Below are 20677 nucleotides of genomic sequence, written 5' to 3' on the forward strand. Positions count from 1 at the left end.
ACTCTCAAAGGGACTCTCAAGAGTCTTCTTCAACACCACAGTTCAAAAGCATCAATTCTTTGGTGCTCAGCCTTCTTCACAGTCCAACTCTCACATCCATACATGACCACAGGAAAAACCATAGCCTTGACTAGACAGACCTTTGTTGGCAAAGTAATGTCTCTGCTTTTGAATATGCTCTCTAGGTTGGTCATAACTTTCCTTCCAAGGAGTAAGCGTCTTTTAATTTCATGGCTGCAGTCACCATCTGCAGTGATTTTGGAGCCCAGAAAAATAAAGTCTGACACTGTTTCCCCATCTATTTCCCATGAAGTGATGGGACCGGATGCCATGATCTTTGTTTTCTGAATGTTGAGCTTTAAGCCAGCTTTTTCACTCTCTACTTTCACTTTCATCAAGAGGCTTTTTAGTTCTTCACTTTCTGCCATAAGGGTGGTGTCATCTGCATATCTGAGGTTATTGATATACCTCATATTAGTGGACTCATATAGTATTTGCCTTTTTTGTGACTGGCTTATTTCACCTAACATAGTGTCCTCAAAGTTCATCCAGATTATATGGCATGTGACAGGGACTCCATTTCTTTTTATGGCTGAATAATATTCCATATGAATAGACCACGTTTTGTTTATCAATTTATCTGCTGGAATTTTGGGCTATTTCTACCTTTTGCCTACTGTGAATAGTGTTGCTATGAACAAAGGTATGCAAATATTCCTTCAAGACCTTTTGGGTATCTCTTTCAATTCTTTTGACTATATATCCAGAGGTGGGGCTGCCAGATCATATGGTAGTTCCATTTTTAATTTTTGGAGGAACTTAAATATTGTTTTCAGTAGAGGTTGTACCATTTTATAATTACACCAATAGTGCACAAGGGTTTCATTTCTCCACATCTTCACCCATACTTATTATTTTCTGGCTTGGTGATTACACAATAGGGCAATATTTTAGAGACCATTTTTGAAGGTTGGCAAGGCCTACCTAAATTAAACTCTAAATATCAAAGGCCTCCAAGAAAAATAACTTAAATCATTATTGAAACTTTGTGTTCATCTTAAAAGACCAGCAACATTTTGATATGACTTTACTTTCTTTGCTCAAAGTTTTTGAATTCATTGAATATTCCCAGCAGTTGAATGCACAATAGCATACTAAAAGATACATAACAACAAGGAAATTTTTAAAATTGTGTTTTCCTATCTTGCTTGAAATGCCACCTTTACCTATCTCCCAGAGAAAGCAATAATATGACTACCAAAAGAGCAAGTACATATAGGGTGAGTACATAATTTATTTCATTAACTTTGGTTTCACCACACTGGAATGACTGGGAATTATCCTAAAGGAACAAGTAAATTAGCATAGGCAGAAGCTAAGAACAAATGGTGACGCAATTAGGAGGAAGAGAGACTAAGGTGTGAACTGAATCAGTGGGAGGTCAAACAGAAAAGCCAGGCTCCAGGAGCTACATATAGCTGCTTACCTTGCTCTTCCAAAAGGACTCGCACAGCTGAGTTTTCCTCTACTTTTTTTCTGGCTGCTGCTTCTTCTTCTTTTGACCATTGCATGTGATCCCTTTCAAAAAAATAAAGATTATAAAACGTGTTTTATAACTGAAGAAGGCAGAAAAAGAGTGCCAAGGGATACATCTTTCGTTCTAGATTAGTCAAAGACAAAGGATACAAACAAATCCCATACCAAATGAATGTATTTTGTGTCAGATGTTCCTTCTGACAGTGCTGGTATAATCCTGTAACTCCTACAGTTCTGTTTAAATCTGGTTGTGTTGCAAGCCCCAGCCACCTTTTGGAACTGATTGCTGAAGTAATGTCCCAGGAGCACTACAATGGTTTCCTGTGTTTTATTCTAAAGCTTAATCTTTTTGTTAATCTATGTATTAGCATTCTTTAAAAGTTTTTTAATATTCCTTTTACACTTTTCTTATTAGCTGCCTTAATTTCTGTGTATGGATTTACTTATGTTTAAATGATAGACTACTTGACACAGCATATTAAAAGGTCATCCTTCTAAGATCTGGCACTTTCTAGAAATAAGTATTTTCAGGTTCATAATTTACTCTATATGAGAGAATATTATTTTCTGCTACCAAAATACTTTTCTTGAAATATAAGTAACTTTATACAAAAAAGGTGATTTTTTGTTTTGTTTTTCAAAACCTGCATTTCTTTTTTTTTGCAATAGGTAAGACTATAAGTAGTAAGTGATACAATTTCCTGGAATAAACCACTTTTCTAAACAATAAAATTACATATGCAAAATTCAAGTCTGTTGCAGTGGTATAGGAGTAATGAGTCTCAGGACTAAGGTGGTGGCAATGGAAAACAGAAAGGAAGAGTAGAGGGAGTTGATCTGGAGATTAACTAGATATTGAGGGGAGAGAAGACTGAGAGTCAGGAATGATTCTAAGGTATTAAAACTGAGTACTGAGGAAAGTGGGGGCACCAATGACAGAATAAGGGGTTGCTTTGGGTGGAATGATGACAAGCTTGGTACTATTTTAAGTCATGCTTATGCAATCAGATATGACAGGGTATATTCTAGTGACCTGGTTATAAATACACCAGTGAAAGGTGAGAAATTACTTATTAGATGAATCAGAACCAATATACTGAAGTTCCTAGGAAAAGTATATGATAATGTAAAAATCAGAGTTTCACAGATGTTATTTAAAAAACCCAATTACTTACAAACCAAATAATCACTAAACAGCTTTATCACTTGCTTTAATGAATGAGATTGAAACAAATTTTTCCTTTGACTTATTTTAATATATGTGAGCAATCACATATATAACTTGGACTTGATAAGTACATTTTATATTCTGTACCTAAAAATTACAGAGAATATTATTAGATGACAGTTATGACATTAAAGGCAAGAAATCATTTGTTGAAAAAAATAGTATTATTAAAGCTGGGGATAAGTTTCTCATCTGTAAATTTCTAAAAATATATAAGAAGGCAAATAGAACAGTCCATTTTCCTGTTAAAAAAATCAAGCTCTGAGACAAAGAGAGTATATGTGGTTTTTAGCTTTACACATTTGTTTTAAATTGTAAAACTTGCTTCTTCCTGAGTATTTAATAGATTCAGTTATTTCTTAAATTTCTCTAACTTCCTTACACTGTTTTTTATGTTGCTTCATTTTCTTAACTGCTAAGTGAGGAGAATATTATACCCTAAGCCCCAACAGAACAGATTTTCCACTATATAGTTACAGAATCCCCTCAGAAACCTATAAAATGTTTCTACTGTATTTATGGGGACTTCCTCCAGACCTGCTGCTTTATGGCTGTTCTTATATTAGAAGACTCTGATTCATGTATACCCAAGCCCAACAGACAGCAATAAGAATCATTCAGGTTTATAATAAATACAACTATAATACAATTTAAGCATAGAGACAGCTAACTAACAAACAAACTGAAAATAATCAGGTATTTAACAACCACCACCACCACAACTGAAGGAATAAAATGGTTTATACTGTTTGACTTGCAAATTATACTTCTGGGAATTTATTGTAATGAAGCCAATAAAACAGGAAAGTACCTGTACAACAGTATTCACTGGAATACCAAATATAATAGCAAAAAATTGTAAACAACCTCAGTGATAGGATAATGGAAAAATTATTGTAACTCAAAGGAATATTATGTAGACATTTAAAATGATACATATGAAGATTATTTAAAAATATGGAAAAGTGTATATGAAATAGTATGAGGTTAAAATGCAGGTCCCCAAACTGTAAATGTATTATAATCACAACTACACACACACACTGGGTAAAATAAAAACAATTATAGTAGAATTATGGAATTAAGAGTAACTGCCTTACAGCCTAGATGGGAGGAGAGTTTGGGGGAGAATGGATATATGTACACGTATGGCTGAGTTTCTTCACTGTTCACCTGAAACTATCACAACATTGTTAATTGGTTACATCCCAATACAAAATAAAAAGTTAAAAAAAAGAGTAACTGCCTTAAAATTTCCTTAATATTTTAAAGCTGCTTCAATTAGAGATAATTTAAAAAATATTTATAAAAAACTATACTGTATGTATAAGATATATAACAATGGCCATTAAAACTTTACATTATCCTTTGGGAGAAAACCCGGCAATCTTTGTAATAAAAAAGAATATATGTTTTCCTAAATAAGAGAATTGAGAAGAAAATATAAAATATATTGAGTATTTCTCCTGAAAACTTGAATTTGAGAAAAAAAAATCTTAAAAAGACAGGATTTTTAAAAAGAAAATTTTCACAACATGGCTAGTAGAATAAAATCATAATTTTGGAGTAGTCATAAGTCCTATGAGTTCAGTTCATATGTGTCCGTGTGTGTGCAATTTTATATTCCTTCTATATAAATAGTACATAGTACAAAGGCTTTGACTATGTGATCACAACAAACTGCGGAAAATTCTTAAAGAGATGGGAATACCAGACCACCTGACCTGCCTCCTGGGAAATCTATATGCAGGTCAAGAAGAAACAGTTAGAACTGGACATGGAACAATGGATTGGTTCCAAATCGGGAAAGGAGTATGTCAAGCCTGTATATTGTCACCCTGCTTATTTAACTTATATGCAGAATGAATCACGTGAAATGATGGGCTGGATGAAGCACAAGCTGGAATCAAGATTGCTGGGAGAAATATCAATAACCTCAGATACACAGATGACACCACCCTTATGGCAGAAAGTGAAGAACTAAAGAGCCTCTTGATGAAAGTGAAAAAGGAGAGTGAAAAAGTTGGCTTAAAACTCAACATTCAGAAAACTAAGATCACGGCATCTGGTCCCATCACTTCATGGCAAATAGATGGAGAAACAATGGAAACAGTGACAGACTTTACTTTCTTGGGCTCTAAAATCACTGCAGATGGTAACTGCAGCCATGAAATTAAAAGGTGCTTGCTCCTTGGAAGAAAAGCAATAACTAACCTAGAGAGCATATTAAAAAGCGGAGACATTAGTTTGCCAACAAAGGTCCATCTCTTCAAAGCTATGGTTTTTCCAGTAGTCATGTATGGATGTGAGAGTTGGACTATAAAGAAAGCTGAGCGCTGAAGAATTGATGCTTTTGAACTGTGGTGTTGGAGAAGACTCTTGAGAGTCCTTTGGCCTGCAAGGAGATTAAACCAGTCAATCCTAAAGGAAATCAACCTCGAATATTCATTGGAAGGACTGATGCTGAAGCAGAAACTCCAATACTCTGGCCACCTGATGTGAAGAACCGACTCACTGGAAAAGACCCTGATGCTGGAAAAGATTGAAGGTGGGAAGAGAAGGGGATGACAGAGGATGAGATGGTTGGATGGTTGGACTGACTCAATGGCCATGAGTCTGAGTAGGCTCCCTAAGTTGGTGATGGACAGGGAAGACTGGTGTGCTGCAATCCATCGGGTCGCAAAGAGCTGGACACGACTGAGCGGCTGAACTGAACTGATACATAGTACAAGTGATGGTTCCTTGCTTAGCTTTAAGTTGATGACAATAACAATCTAAATAATCGTGCATTTGGTTTGGTTTCAAAAAGTTAAAACACACACACATGCTCTCCACAGTCACTTAGCTTGGGTACTAATGTTTCTGAGGTTCCTACTTATAGAAAACTCTACTGAACATGGTGCCACTTCCTATTATAATTTTTAACAATCAGTTAGATATAAAACAAAGTACCCAGTGTAAGCTATGCATATAAAATGTTTTGTCTTTGTCATTTACTGTGTATGTAAAAGTGTTATTACAGAATATAATTTAAAGATAAATTTAAGGAATGTATTAGGTGCCTAGTGAAATTAAAAATAAAATATTCTAAAGTAAAAGGAAGAAATAAAGTTAAATAGTTTCAGCCTAAAACTATTTCAATAATCTTTAATTTCATAACAAAGTCATTTTTATTACGTAGTCACAATTATAGTAACAGAAAAATCTGAAGTCTGACCTTTTGTTTAAATATCCTAATCAATTAACAATTCTTAATTTTTCAAGTTCCCTTCCTATATGTTTGGATACACACAAACACTTTTCTATAGAGCTATAAAATCTTCATAATTATTAACAGGACTTAAAACTGTTGTATAGGATCTGTGATTTGGACCATGACAGAGTACCTAGAAATAGGCTTATCTTTCTGCATAAACTATAATAAATCTGGATAAAATAGTATATGAAGCAACTCTTTTTAGGCACTGGACTACACTTCAGACAGCACAGGACTGTGATCCTTAAAAGAAGAGAAAGACAAAAGGTCATTCCCCAATTTACTCTGGCTTTCTGTCTAGGACATGTTCTAGACTGTGGTACAGAGGGGACTCCAAGAAGAGCCTGGCTGTCTCACTGAGTGACAGCTTTGTGAGTTAAGAAGGCAGAAATCAGGGTTCAGAGCCACTGAGATGGTGAGGCTTTGTGTGGCGGAATACTGAAGAAGAGAGGGCTGGACAAAGAGGAGGGCCACTGAAGTCTGCATAGATTGTGCAGTGCGGTGCTTGGAGATGCTAGAGCTCTGGCTAAGCCAGAGACCATTCTGAACACCTTGGGTATTCAGTTAAGACCCCCAAAATGCCACGCTATAGAAATAAGAACCACATTAGATTCAGAACAGATTTAGAAAACAAACTTTTATGGTTACCGGGGGAGCGGGTGGGGGGAAACGGAGAAGGGATAAACTGGGACACTGACACGTACATGCCACTGTATATAAAATAGATACCTAATAAGGACCGACTATACATTACAGAGAACTCTATTCAATACTCTGTAACGACCTACATGGGAAAAGAACCTAAAAAAGAGTGGATATATGCATATGTATAACTGATTCACTTGGCTGTATACCTGAAACTAGCACAAAACTGTAAATCAATTATACTCCAATAAAAATTTAAAAAAGAAAAACATCTGTCAACCTTGATTTATATATGCAGTGAGGATATCTTTCAAAATTTAAAAACAGAGATATCTTCAGGTATATAAAACTTGAGAGAATTTGTTACCAGCAGAATCTACATGACAAGAAATTTTTTCAGACTAAAGGAGAATGGTACCACATAGACACTGAGGTAGACTCAAGAGACCACAAGCGATGAATATGTGACGAAGTATAAAAGACAATATTTTTAAAAATTCTTTCTTAATTCCTCTTAAAAATTACTAACTATATACAGCAAAAATAAGGAATTACAAAGTTTATGACATGTATAGAAGTAAAAGTATGTGTTAGTTGCTCAGCTGTGTCTGATTCTTTGCAACCCCATGCACTGTAGCCTCCCAGGCTCCTCTGTCCATGAGATTCCTTCCCCAGGCAAGAATTCTGGAGTGGGTTTCCATTCCCTTCTCTAGGGGATCTTCCTGACCCAGGGATTGAACCCACATCTCTTGCATGGCAGGCAGATTCTTTACTGTCTGAGCCACTAGAGGGCTATAGCAGTAAACTATATAACCACAATAAAGCAAACTCTGAATGAATAAGTAGAAACACACTGTTGTAAGGTTTTTACATTTTACTGACATACAATGTTGTATAACATTAATTCTAAGTGGACTTGTATGAAGTTGAGGAAGCACACTGCAATGTCTAGAATTGTGGTTCTCCAAGTGTGACCCATTTTCAGGTAGTTCATTAAGTCAAAACTATTTTCATAATAATACTGTCATTTGCATTTTTCACTGTGCAACATTTGCACTGATGGTATAAAAGCAACGATGGGTAAAACTGCAACTGCCCAAGTATGAAACGAGGCAGTAGCACCAAAGTGTATAGACGATCTCTGATTTATGATGGTTCAGTTTGTGATTTTTCGACTTTATGATGGTGCAAAAGTGATATGCATTTAGTAGACATCGTACTTGGAATCGTGATCTTTTTCTGGGCTAATCATGGTGGTATAATACTGTCTCATGATGCTAGGCACTGGCAGTGACCTGCAGCTCCCAGTCAGCCATGTGATCACAAAGATGAACAATCAATACACTTAGAACCATTCTGTACAAATACAACCTTCTGTTTTTCACTTTCAGTACAGCCTTCAATATATTACACAAGATACTCAACAATTTATTAAAAAATATGTGTGGTATTAGATGATATTGCCCAATTGTAGGCTAATGTAAATGTGCTGAGCATGTTTAAGGTAGGACAGGCTAAATTCTGTTTGGTAGGTTAGATATATTAATTGGATTTTTGACTTACAATATTTTCAACTTATTTGTACATAACCCCATTGTAAGTCAAGGAAGATCTGTACTAGCAGTCATCAATTCTATACCACCAGCCAGGGGATGATAAAGAATGTACTAGTTTTTGTTTTAAAAAATTCAATTCACTGGAGAATGTGTTGGGAAGCATGCAAAAAGCTGCACACTGAAGACAGACGACTGACTTGTAGAAAAGCACTTGTACGATTGTTTGCATTGTGAAGTGAATTAGGTGCTTTTTTCATGGAATGCTATTTTTACTTGAAAGAGCAACCGTAGACAAACTACAGCTATTCAGACTTGAGTATTTGGCATCTTAAAAGTAAATGAAATGAGCTTTAAGGACAGTATTTGCTGTCAAAGATAAATTTTGTGCTTTCAAACAAAAATTTGAATCTTGGATAAACTGTGTCCACCGCCATGAGTTTGATAGCTTTCAATACTTAAAAAGATTTTTCCTGATGAGAATAATAGTGTATTAATAAATGTGATTTCTGATTATTAATGAAATGTGTCATATGGATCTACATAAAACAGGGAACCAAACTTTCCAAATTATCCATGTGTGATATTATAAAATGATACCTAGGTTTAAAAAAAGATTCATTCAAAGTATACAGTGCAACAATGGTTTATAATATAGCAGAATATCAGAAGTTCACTGATATGGTTTCATATTCCATATTTGCAACTAAGAAACTACTACTAAACTTATAAACTTATCGTGCTTATAAACTCATCATAAAAGTCTATTATAAAACTCTTCTCCTTTACAAGTACATATTTGTGTGAGGCCAAATTTTCTTTATATAATTCAACCTAAACAGCATGATATAACAGATTGAATGAAGAAGCAGATATAAGAATCCAGCTTTTTCCATTGTCAGATATTAAAGAGACTCTCAAATATTTAAAACAATGCCATTCCTTGAACTACATTTTTTGGGAACACACAAATATTTTCATTAAAATATGTAATTTATATGAACATATAATGAATTTATTATTGTTTTAAAATGAATTAATACTTTAAATGTTCAGTTTCAATCTCTAACATGGAACATATCAATATATACAGTCCACATAAAAAAAAGTTTTGGTGTCCTCAATGATTTACAGTGTACAGGGGTCCTAAGACCACAATGTTTGAAACTGTTGCTCTAAAATAACATCTAAAAAATAATTTTAAGATGTATAGTCAAAAAGTTAGTAGAGGAAAATAAAAGAACAGATGAGTCAAAAAATAAACAGAAATATAACCAGATTGTATTAACTTACAAAGCTACCAGGATTGGGTGTTACCTTAAATTTCTCGCTCTTTTTTTTTTCTTGGCGTTAGTTTAGTAGATCTAAAAAGGTACCAAATTGTTTTGATTTGTATTTCTTTTACTGTTGTATATTTTCCCATGTGTTCACATGTACTTCTTTCTGGGTCAACTTTCTATTTCTGTTGCCAATTTATCCACATAACAAAAGGTTTTCATGCTTTTCTAACAATATAACAAATACTCAAATGTTAATCTTGATATATGGCAGTGGAAAGTAATTTAGATTTTCTGTGTCTCTCAGTTTTAGTATTAGTAAAATAAGTGTAATAGTTCTCAAAACAGCATACAACTAAGATTATGTACTTTGAAATTATAATTATCCTATTTCATCAAATCTAAGATACCATTATTTTCTGTACCAGTAGGAAAGAAAAAACACTTCCAATTACAACAGTAAGATGCTATCAATTTTAAGAAATATCCTGATTTTAGAGATAATTGGTGAAAAAATATCTTGGGTGGATAAAAGATAGCTGTTATAGATATATCAGACAATAACTGAATTAACTTCAATTAAATCTTTTCTACTATTGACACTAATTTATAATTCTGACTCCTGGATTTCCACTTATCTTTTTGGCTGTAATAAACATTTAAATTGATTGTTTTTATTAATAGTTCAGTTTCTCACTTAGGAAGGTATGATTTACAAAAGATACACAAAAGAACCAATGCCTTCTCATTTCTGCATAAAATGTAATAGAGTCCACAGTTGCTGGAAAAAAAAATTCACTCCTCTCATTAAACATTTACTAACAACCTATATCTATTAGCCTGTGAACTGGGGATTTGAAGATGAAGATTTGGTATAACTCAGAATTGTTAACGATGAGGAGCTGTAACAGATTATTAAAAAACAAAGACTATAAGATAGACAGTAAGATGGGAATAGGTATATGGGGGCATTCTTTTTAAAAAATCAAAATGCAAATGATACTAATGCTTATAAAGTTTTATCTCTACCTTATCTCTTATCCCCATGCCCATCCCTGAGATAAACACCATTATCAGTATGATGGGGACCTTTTCAGACATTTCTCTGAGTATTTAAAAACAAAGATATGAATATACATGTAGTAGACATATAGAAATTTCTTAATAAAAATGAGCTCATACTAGAGATACCTTTCTGCAATTTGTTCCTGTTTAATGACATATCATAGCCAACTCTTGATATCAATACACATGGATCTTTCTTATTTTTATTAACTGCTACATTATTTTCCAATGTATGGATATAAACCATATTTTTAAAGGCCTTTTTGAGATACAATTGACATACAGCATATATTTAAAGTGTACGATTTGATAAGTTTGACAAATGTAATCTTCATGAAACCATCACCACAACCTAGATAATGACTATTATCCATCACCCTCAAAAGTTTCCTTGTGCCCTTTTGTATCTCCTCCCTTCCACCCTTCTCCTTCTCGTTACACCCATCTACTGCTTCACCATCAACCACTGATCTGTCGTCTGCCTCTACAGATTAGTTTGCATTTTCTAGTCTAGTAAAAGTAAAGTACACATTCTTTATTTCTAGCTTCTTCCATTCAATGCCCTCCTCCAGGGGATCTGCCCAACCCAGAGATCGAACCCAGGTCTCCCACATTGCAGGCGATTCTTTACTGTCTATTACAATTTGTTATCCATTTACCTATTGATGGATATTTATTTGCATCGTTTCCAAATTTGATTATTACAAATAAAGCTGCTATGAACAATCATGTAAAAGTATCTGTATGGATATATGCTTTCTTTTCTCTTGGATAAATATCTAGGAATGGAATGGCTAAATCATATACAGGGTACCTGTTTAATTTTTAAAGAAGCCGCGAAGCTGTTTTCCAAAGTGACTGTATTATGTTCCCACAGCAGTGTATGAAAATTCCAGTTCCTCTACATCTTCACCAACAGTATTGGTACAGTATTTTGAATTTTAGTTATTCTAATGAAAATGTAGTGGTATTTCACTGTGATTTTAATTTGCACTTCCCTAATGACTAATGGCGGAGAAGGCAATGGCACCCCACTCCAGTACTCTTGCCTGGAAAATCCCATGGATGGAGGAGCCTGGTGGGCTGCAGTCCATGGCGTCGCTAGAGTCAGACACGACTGAGCGACTTCACTTTCACTTTTCACTTTCATGCATTGGAGAAGGAAATGGCAACCCACTCCAGTGTTCTTGCCTGGAGAATCCCAGGGACGGGGGAGCCTGGTGGGCTGCCATCTATGGGGTCACACAAAGTCGGACACGACTGAAGTGACGTAGCAGCAGTAGCAATGACTAATGGTGTTTGAGTATCTTTTCATATGCTTGTTACCTGTGTATGTTCTTAGGTATAGTGTCTGTTCAATATTTTGCCCATTTTTATAAGGTTGTTTGTTTACTGAATTTTGAGGGCTTTTTATATATTCTATTAGTCATAAAATGAACAAACTATTGATATATGCAACAACATGTATAAATCTACAAACATTATCCCTAGTAAAAGAGGCCAGACAAAAAACAGAGCATATATTGTGATTCCCTCTACATAAAATACTGGAAAATGCAAACTAATCCATAATGCATGCTATGTTCTTTCTCCTTCATTCCTTCTTTCCTTTATGTTTTGTTGGCAGATAAATTCTCTTTTATCTTTCTCAGTAAGCTTCTGTTTGAAGGCTGGGTATTATGTATTTTCTGCACTTTTCTGGTAATCTGAGGGTGTCAGAGGTAGGGGAGAAGGGAAAACTCTACTGAGTAGTGGGCAGACTTTATGAGGGTCTGGGTCTGCGTTTTTCTTTTTTGAGATTAAGTCCTATGCTAGGTTTCACTTTACCTCGTTAGGATGTGCCCTATTCCTAAGTGGGGGATTCCCCTGGGCTTTGGACAGTTCCCTCAATTCAGCATGGAACTCTGGAAAATGGTGAGCCCCACGATTTCCCCTGCTCTGCTAAGACCTAAAATTCTTCTCTAATAGGTAAGAATATGTATTTTCAAGGATTTGTTCTCAACTTTTGCCTAGTGAGTTGCCTAGTGAGTTTAGTAATGATTTGTCAGCTGATCTTTCTGTAGTATTGCTTCTGAGGGATAGAGGTAGGGTTAGGAGCCACTCCAGATCCTTACTTGCACTGGTGGTAAAAGAACCCAACTGACAATGCAGGAGATGCAGGTTCAATCCCTGTGTAGGGAAGAACCCCTGGAGGAGGACCTGGCAACCCACTCCAGTATTCTTGCCTGGAAAATCCCACAGACAGAGGAGCCTGGCAGGCTACTATCCATAGCGTCACAAAGAGTCTGATACAACTGAAGTGACTTGGCATGCATACAAGTAAGGATGAATTACCCTGGCTTTTAGACTTCAACAACATAGGGCTGAGTTTTAAAAATCTTTTTCTGGCACTAAATGAAAATAATAACATTGCTGACACTTAATGTACATACATTATATCACACCTAAAAAGATAACTCACCACATGTTATGTTCAAAAACTTTTGTTGGATCAGTTAAAATCCTTGATCCCAGAGGGGCCACTGGGTGACAACCACTTTGGTATCTGTGAGGTACTTTTCTCATCCTTGGACAGGAAATATAATTTCTCCAAATCACATTCATCCTAATAGGTACCTGGAAAGTTTCAAACAATTAATTAGTCAATATGGATTAAACAATGTATTATTTACCTAAAGCCAAAAACTGGTATAAAAGAATGACAAACTGAGAAAGGACATGAAAACTAACCACTTTTAAATGAAAGATGGGCATGGTAGCTTCTCTCCTGAAGTATTTAGACTTAAGAGAAAGGGAAAGAGTATCTGGAGTGTGCAACACTGTCTGGCATTCTTTACAAGTCACAGCCTTGACGAACTTTGCTTTGCTTGGTATTTGCTTATATAATTCTTAGCACATGGCCAAAGCATGAAAGCCCAGAATCTGGATTTTGTATATTAAAAAGTTTTTTAAAGTTATTATTTTGCTTTGGGAATTCTATGCAAATGTATTTCTGGGAAATATTTGATGACCACTAGACCAAAAACCCAAGTAGAGGAGCAAAATAAGAAAACAAACTTATTAATCTCATTCTCTGGGTTGAGCTGAATAATATAAATACTGGTAAAATAAACAAGTGAATACCATATTAAGATCCCATCAGTTAATTCTAACAGTCATAACACATACATACATTTTTAAAGAATAATCAATCCATCTGCAAAACAGATTTCCCTGTACAAAAAGCATGCTTAAATCCCAGGTCAAAAGGAGAATAATCATTTGATTAGCCAAATCTATCTCCATTTCTGGAGAATAACTTAAACATTTAAAAAGTATGTTATTTTAATTATGTACCAGCATATATGTCAGCTTAAAATCTTTATGGAAAAGTATTAAAATAAGCTCTGCTGCTGCTGCTGCTGCTAAGTCGCTTCAGTCGTGTCCGACTCTAGAGAGCTTATTTTGTCTAGTACGAATCCACTGTAATACTGCTTGGCATTTCACCCTCATTCAGTTGTTCATTACAATATTCAGCCTAATGCTGTAAGCTGTCAGGTAGAAACAGATGCTTAAAAAGTATGTATATATAATATGCATTAGACACTATCCAAAGTGCTATTAGGCATAAAAATGACATGTATTGTACACCCTTTACCACCTTGTGAAAGTCAAAAGGTTTTAAGACTGTGAATTCCAAAACAAACTGCAGAATGTCAAAAACATCTCAGAGTGCTTTTAAACATAAAATTCAAGATATTCTTTCCAGAGAAAAAAGGCTTAGTTATACACACCAAAAAGACTGCAATGATTCCATTTAAATGTGACTAACAGTGATGAGAAATGAAACATTCAATAGCTAGTGCAGATTTTCTGTTTATTTGTTTTTCCTTCTCTAAATACAAGCTCGTTGGTGGAGGCAAATGAAATCAAGTGCCCCGCCCACCACTACCTTTCCTCTGCTGTGCCTTTGTTCTTTTCTCCTGCCACTGCTCTACAGAAGACTAACAAAACCCTACCAGCACAATTATTTTTAGAGCTCTCTTTCTGCACTGAATATTATTCATAAAATCTTCCATATGCTGAAGAGTAGAAATGGATTACACCTAGAAAAAGAGGCAATTCATGTTCAAAAGTATAAAATGATATAAATGTTTTCTGCCCAGGAAAGCAAAAATCAAAATGAAATTTCAATCCTTCAAATAATCATGTGATACTTATCTGTATCTACTATATATAGAAAAGGGAGAGAGGGGGGAAAAAAGATATGAGTTTCTCTCACTATAAATTACCAGGAACCTCTATAGACAGCTGGAGACAAAAAGCCATAACCAGATTGGGTATTAGGCAATTCAGGAAAATGTCAGAGAAGCATGTGCCTTGCAGACGGCTAGTCCATAGAAAAAACATGATGTGGCCAGCGCCTAAACATGTGGCAATTTGTCCTGCTTAGGCAGCTGCTTCTCTAATTAACCACATAAACATCTATCTATTTCATTTATGTATTATCTGCAACAAGCTTGCATTGCTCTTTATCTTTATTATATAAATATACAGTGCATGCATGTGAATGCTGTCACTTCACTCGTGTCTGACTCCTTGTGACCTGATGGGCCACAGCCCACCAAGTTCCTCTGTCCAGGGGATTCTCGTATCTCCTTGGGATACTGGAGTGTATTGTCATACCCTCCTCCAGGGGATCTTTTCAACCCAGTGATCAAACCTGTGTCTCTTACTTCTCCTGCACTGGGAGCCAGGTTCTTTACCACTAGAGCCACCTAGGAAGCCCTAAATATATAGTAAATTTATATAATAAACATAAAAATGTAATAAAATTACATAAATGCTTTCTCAACTAAATTGTAAACATCTAAGGGTGGTATCAAGCTGCTCACAAATTACTTGTTTGATTACACAAAATTGATGCTTGTCTGACACAAATTTAATTGGAAGAAAGTTACTTCATATTTCTCAAGGGGGCTCCTTATATCCTAATAGAGAGGAAGAAGGAAGTGACAGTGTGTACTTTAAGTGCACACTGTGTGCACAGTACACGGGCTACACTCCAGTCAGAGTCACTGCAATGATAAATAAATATGTACTTAATGTCTTGACTATTGTGTTAGCTTAACATTTACTGGATCATGGTTCCATTTTGTGATGGAAAAGAAGGGCAGGGTCAGTTTCCAAAAGAATTATGGTAGAGAATGTTGGTTTCTGCCACCAGGGAGTCCCCTCTCATTGTGTACCCTCTATTAACTCTCTTTTGGCATACCCTAAACTGAATACAAGTTTAACTAAGATATTATATGCATAATGAAATTATATGGATAAGTGGTGTTTTATTTGAAGTAGCACAAAGAAGCACAGCTAAAAATATTCTAATCACGCAAAAGAAGTCAGGAAAGGAAGGAGAAACTAGAGATCTAAACTAAAGATGGAACAATTGAAAAAACAAATAGCAAGATGCCATATTTAAATCCAACCATATCTGTAATTATATTAAGTGTAAATGGACTCCAGTTAAAAGACAAAGGTTGTTCACTTGTATAAAAAAGCAAGACTCAACCATATACATGGAGAAGGAAATGGCAACCCACTCCAGTGTTCTTGCCTGGAGAATCCCAGGGACAGGGAAGCCTGGTGGGCTGCCGTCTATGGGGTCACACAGAGTCGGACATGACTGAAGCAACTTAGCAGTAGCAGCAACCATATACAGGTTTCCTCCACTATCTGAAAGTGGAGCATTCCTGTGAAACCTTTTGTAAGCCAAAATGGCGTAAAGCAAAAAAGCAAGTAGCACACACCTTGCTAACAGATGCACAAAATAAATCAAGGTAAAGACAGGTGCTCAAAGTTATGGTGGCTTGATGCTGAGTGTAGTTCCCAGGGAAGGAGCTCAGAGATGCCACTCTCGATGGTTAGAGTTTGCACTGCCTCTCTATAACAGCTCACTGCAAAACAAACACTGAAAGCTATTTCCACTTTTCACTTCTTTTTGTAAAAGTGAAAATCCTCTTCAGATTTCTTTCATTTAGTGAAAACAGGTACCAATATAGGTCTTTCATTAAAGTGAAGTAGGTAAAGCAAACTTTCAAAAAGCAGGGCATACCTGTACTGTCTATAAGAGAAGCACTTTAAAGATACAAATATATTACAATTAAAAAAAAGATACCATCCAAACACTGCATGAAAAATACCAGTGGAGGTATAATAACAGACAAAGTAGACTTAAAAAAAGACTAGTACACTTAATAATGATGAGCCAATTCATCAAGATATAACAATCCTAAATGTGCATGTACCTGATAACAGAGCTTCAGAATACATGAAGCAAAAATAGAAATTTAAAAAAAAAATTAATTTCACAGCAATACTTGAGACTTTTAAAAATTTGAGTATAATTGCTTTACAATATTGTGTTAACTTTTGCTCTACAACAATGTGAATCAGCTGTTAAGTATACATATAGCCCCTGCTCTGGAGCCTCCTTCCCACACCCACCTCCGTCCCACCCTTCTAGGTCATCACAGAGTAGGGAGCTGAGCTCCCTGTGCTACACAGTGGCTTCCCACTAGCTATCTACTTTACACATGCTAGTGTATATACGCCAACACTACTCTCTCATCCCCACTCTGCTTCTTCCTCCACTGTGTTCACAAGTTCGTTCTTTACATCTGTGTCTCTATTCCTGCCCTGCAAATAGGCTCATAAGCACATTTTTTGAGATTCCACATGTATGTGTTAAAATACAACATTTGTTTTTCTCTTTCTGACATACTTCAATCTGTATGACAGACTCTAGGTTAGGTTAATAGTGCTCTCTCGGTAATAAACAGAACAGCACTCAGAAACAAATTATCAAAAAATCAATAAGGACACAGAACATTTGAACATTATCAACTTGACCTGAATGACATTTACAGAAAGAGCAATATAACTAATAACAGCAGAAAACACATTCTTTCAAGTGAACATGGAACATTTGCAAAGGCAGACCACATATGCTGGTGTATAAAAAAAAGTCCTAATAAATTCCAATGTATTAAAATGATACAAACTATGCTTTCTGACCACAATAGCAATATAAAATATTAATATTTTTGATGAACTGACTCATTAATACTCATTAATAAATATCCCTCCTTATTTTGATTAACGGTCATTTTATTGAAGTCTATTTTGTCTGATATTAATATAACCCCACCAGCTGTCTTGTGTAGTGTTGTGTAGGGTATGTCTTTTAAAAAATATTCTGTGTTTACGTTTAAAAGAATGAGCAGATTATTGATTCTTGCTTTTTTTATCCAAACACAAGATATCTAGAAAAATTCTCAAATGTTTTGAAGTTAAGCAACGTACTTCTATACAACCTATGAGTCTAAGATTTACATGAGTTAGTAAATCTTAAGGCAAATCAGAAAGTATATTGAATTGAATAATTATCAAATCTTAAAATATCAAATTTTGTGAGATGTATCTAAAGCAATGTTTAGAGAAAATTTTATAGTTTTATATGCTTTTATTAGAAAGGAAGAAAGATCTCAAATCAGTGATCTTGCCTTCAATTTCAAGAAACTAGAAAAACAGTAAATCTGATGAAAAGTAAGTAGAATGAAGGAAATAATCAAAAATAAAAGCAGAAATCAATGAAATAGAAAATGGACAAAACAGGGAAGGTCAAGGCCAAAATTTGATTCTTTGAAAATATGAATAAAACTGATAAACCTCTGGAAAGACTGATACTAAACATTTGTGTTTCAGAAAATATAAATTTCTAATAACAGGAAGGAAAGAGGAGACATCACCATAGACCTTATAGGCCTGGAAAAAGGTAACAGGGAGATATGGTGAACAATTTTATTTTCTTTATTAAATGGGATTAATGCCTTGAAAAATACAGTTTACCAATAACTTACATAGTACAAGAAAAAATAGAAATAGCCCTAAATTTATTAAGTAAATTAAATTTATAGTTAAAAGCAAACAAACATCAGGCCCCATGGGCTGCAACCCATGGGGTTCCAAAAGAGTAGGACCCGACTTAGTGACTAAACAAAAACACATTTTAAAAAGCTCAGAAATTAACAAGTGTTGGTAAGGACAAGGAGAAACTGGAGTCCCTGTGAGTTGCTGGTGGGAATGTAAAATGGTACAATTGCTGTGAAAAACAGTACAACAATTCCTCAAAATATTAAACATGGACTTACCATACAATCTACCAATTTTACTTCTGGATATATACCTAAACAAAGTGAAAGTGGGGACTCAAAGAGATAACTGTACATCATGTTTATAGCAACATTATTGACAATAGACAAAAGGTGGAAACGATCCAAATGTCCATCAAAGATGAATGGACATCCTTTTATGATATACACATAAAATAGAACATTACTCAGGCTTTAAAAATAAGGGAATTTGGAACATGCTGCAACATGGATAAGTCTTGAAGGCATTATGACAAGTGAAGTAAGCCAACTGCAAAAAGACAAATGTTTTATCATTCCTCATATGAAGTTCCTAGAATGATCAAAAGTTCATAGAGACATAAAGTAGAATGGTATTGTCAGGCACTGGGAAGAGGAGTTCAGTATTTAATGGATATAAAGCTTTAGTTTGGGGAAGATGAAAAAGTTCTGGAGATGACTGGTTGTGGTGTTTGTACAACAGTGTGACTAAGCTGAATGCCACTGAGCTGTACACCTAAAAATAGCTAAAATGGTAAATTTTATATATATTTTACCACAATATAAACAAACCAAAAAACCTTCCTACAAAGAAAACTGGAAGCTCTGATGGCTTCACTAATGAATACCAAATGTTTAAGGAAGAAATAACACCAATCTTACACAGACTCTTTCAAAAACTAGAGAAAACACTTCGCAATTTGTTTATGAGACCAGCATAGTGTGGTGGAAAAGCAGTATACTTGTATGAAATAAGGTTTTGAATACTAGCAACATTGTTGCAATGTTTCCTAAGTCTGTTTCCCCACAGACTTAGGACTTCTCCTTATAGTTTGGAATCAAGATTGTCAGGAGAAATATCAATAACCTCAGATATGCAGATGACACCACCCTTATGGCAGAAAGTGAAGGGGAACTAAAGAGCCTCTTGATGAAGTGAAAGTGGAGAGTGAAAAAGTTGGCTTAAAACTCAACATTCAGAAAATGAAGATCATGGCATCTGGTCCCATCACTTCATGGGAAATAGATGGGGAAACAGTGGAAACAGTGGCAGACTTTGTTTTTTGGGGCTCCAAAATCACTGCAGATGGTGACTGCAGCCATGAAATTAAAAGACGCTTACTCCTTGGAAGGAAAGTTATGACCAACCTAGATAGCATGTTCAAAAGCAGAGACATTATTTTGCCAACAAAGGTCCGTCTAGTCAAGGCTATGTTTTTTCCTGTGGTCATGTATGGATGTCAGAGTTGGACTGTGAAGAAGGCTGAGCGCCGAAGAATTGATGCTTTTGAACTGTGGTGTTGGAGAAGACTCTTGAGAGTCCCTTGGACTGCAAGGAGATCCAACCAGTCCATTCTGAAGGAGATCAGCCCTGGGATTTCTTTGGAAGGAATGATGCTGAAGCTGAAACTCCAGTACTTTGGCCACCTCATGTGAAGAGTTGACTCATTGGAAAAGACTCTGACGCTGGGAGGGAAGGGGGTCAGGGAGGAGAAGGGGACGACGAGGAGGATGAGATGGCTGGATGGCATCACTGAATGGATGGACGTGAGTCTGAGTGAACTCTGGGAGTTGGTGATGGACAGGGAGGCCTGACGTGCTGCGATTCATGGGGTGGCAGAGTCGGACATGACTGAGTGACTGAACTGAACTTATAGTTTGGAGATCCAACCAGTCCATCCTAAAGGAGATCAGTCCTGGGTGTTCATTGGAAGGACTGATGTTGAAGCTGAAACTCCAATATTTTGGCCACCTGATGCAAAGAGCTGACTCATTTGAAAAGACCCTGATGCTGGGAAAGATTGAGGGCAGAAGGAGAAGGGGACGACAGAGGATGAGACGGTTGGATGGCATCACTGACTCGATGGACATGGGTTTGGGTGAACTCTGGGAGTTGGTGATCGACAGGGAGGCCTGGCGTGCTGCAATTCATGGGGTCGCAAAGAGTC

General features: G+C 35.7%; 1 protein-coding gene across 5 annotated transcripts in view; it reads right to left on the reverse strand.

Annotated features, from left to right (window-relative positions):
• Positions 1 to 20677, reverse strand: part of METTL8 (methyltransferase like 8) — an 85326-nt gene that overhangs the window by 24548 nt on the left and 40101 nt on the right. For 3 of the 5 annotated variants that reach the window (XM_010843806.1, XM_010843807.1, XM_010843810.1), the window contains exons 2-3: positions 13022 to 13176; positions 1487 to 1578 (exon numbers count right to left, since the gene is read on the reverse strand). In XM_010843806.1, coding sequence (XP_010842108.1) covers positions 1487 to 1578; positions 13022 to 13164 — 235 coding nt within the window. In that variant the 5' untranslated portion in view covers positions 13165 to 13176. Of the gene's footprint in view, positions 1 to 1486; positions 1579 to 13021; positions 13177 to 13290; positions 13406 to 16346; positions 16496 to 20677 lie in introns of those variants that run through there. The other 2 variants (XM_010843809.1, XM_010843805.1) reach the window with 2 other exon arrangements.

The sequence above is a fragment of the Bison bison genome, unplaced genomic scaffold (genome assembly GCF_000754665.1).
Source record: "Bison bison bison isolate TAMUID 2011002044 unplaced genomic scaffold, Bison_UMD1.0 scf7180017864190, whole genome shotgun sequence".
NCBI lineage: Eukaryota > Metazoa > Chordata > Mammalia > Artiodactyla > Bovidae > Bison > Bison bison.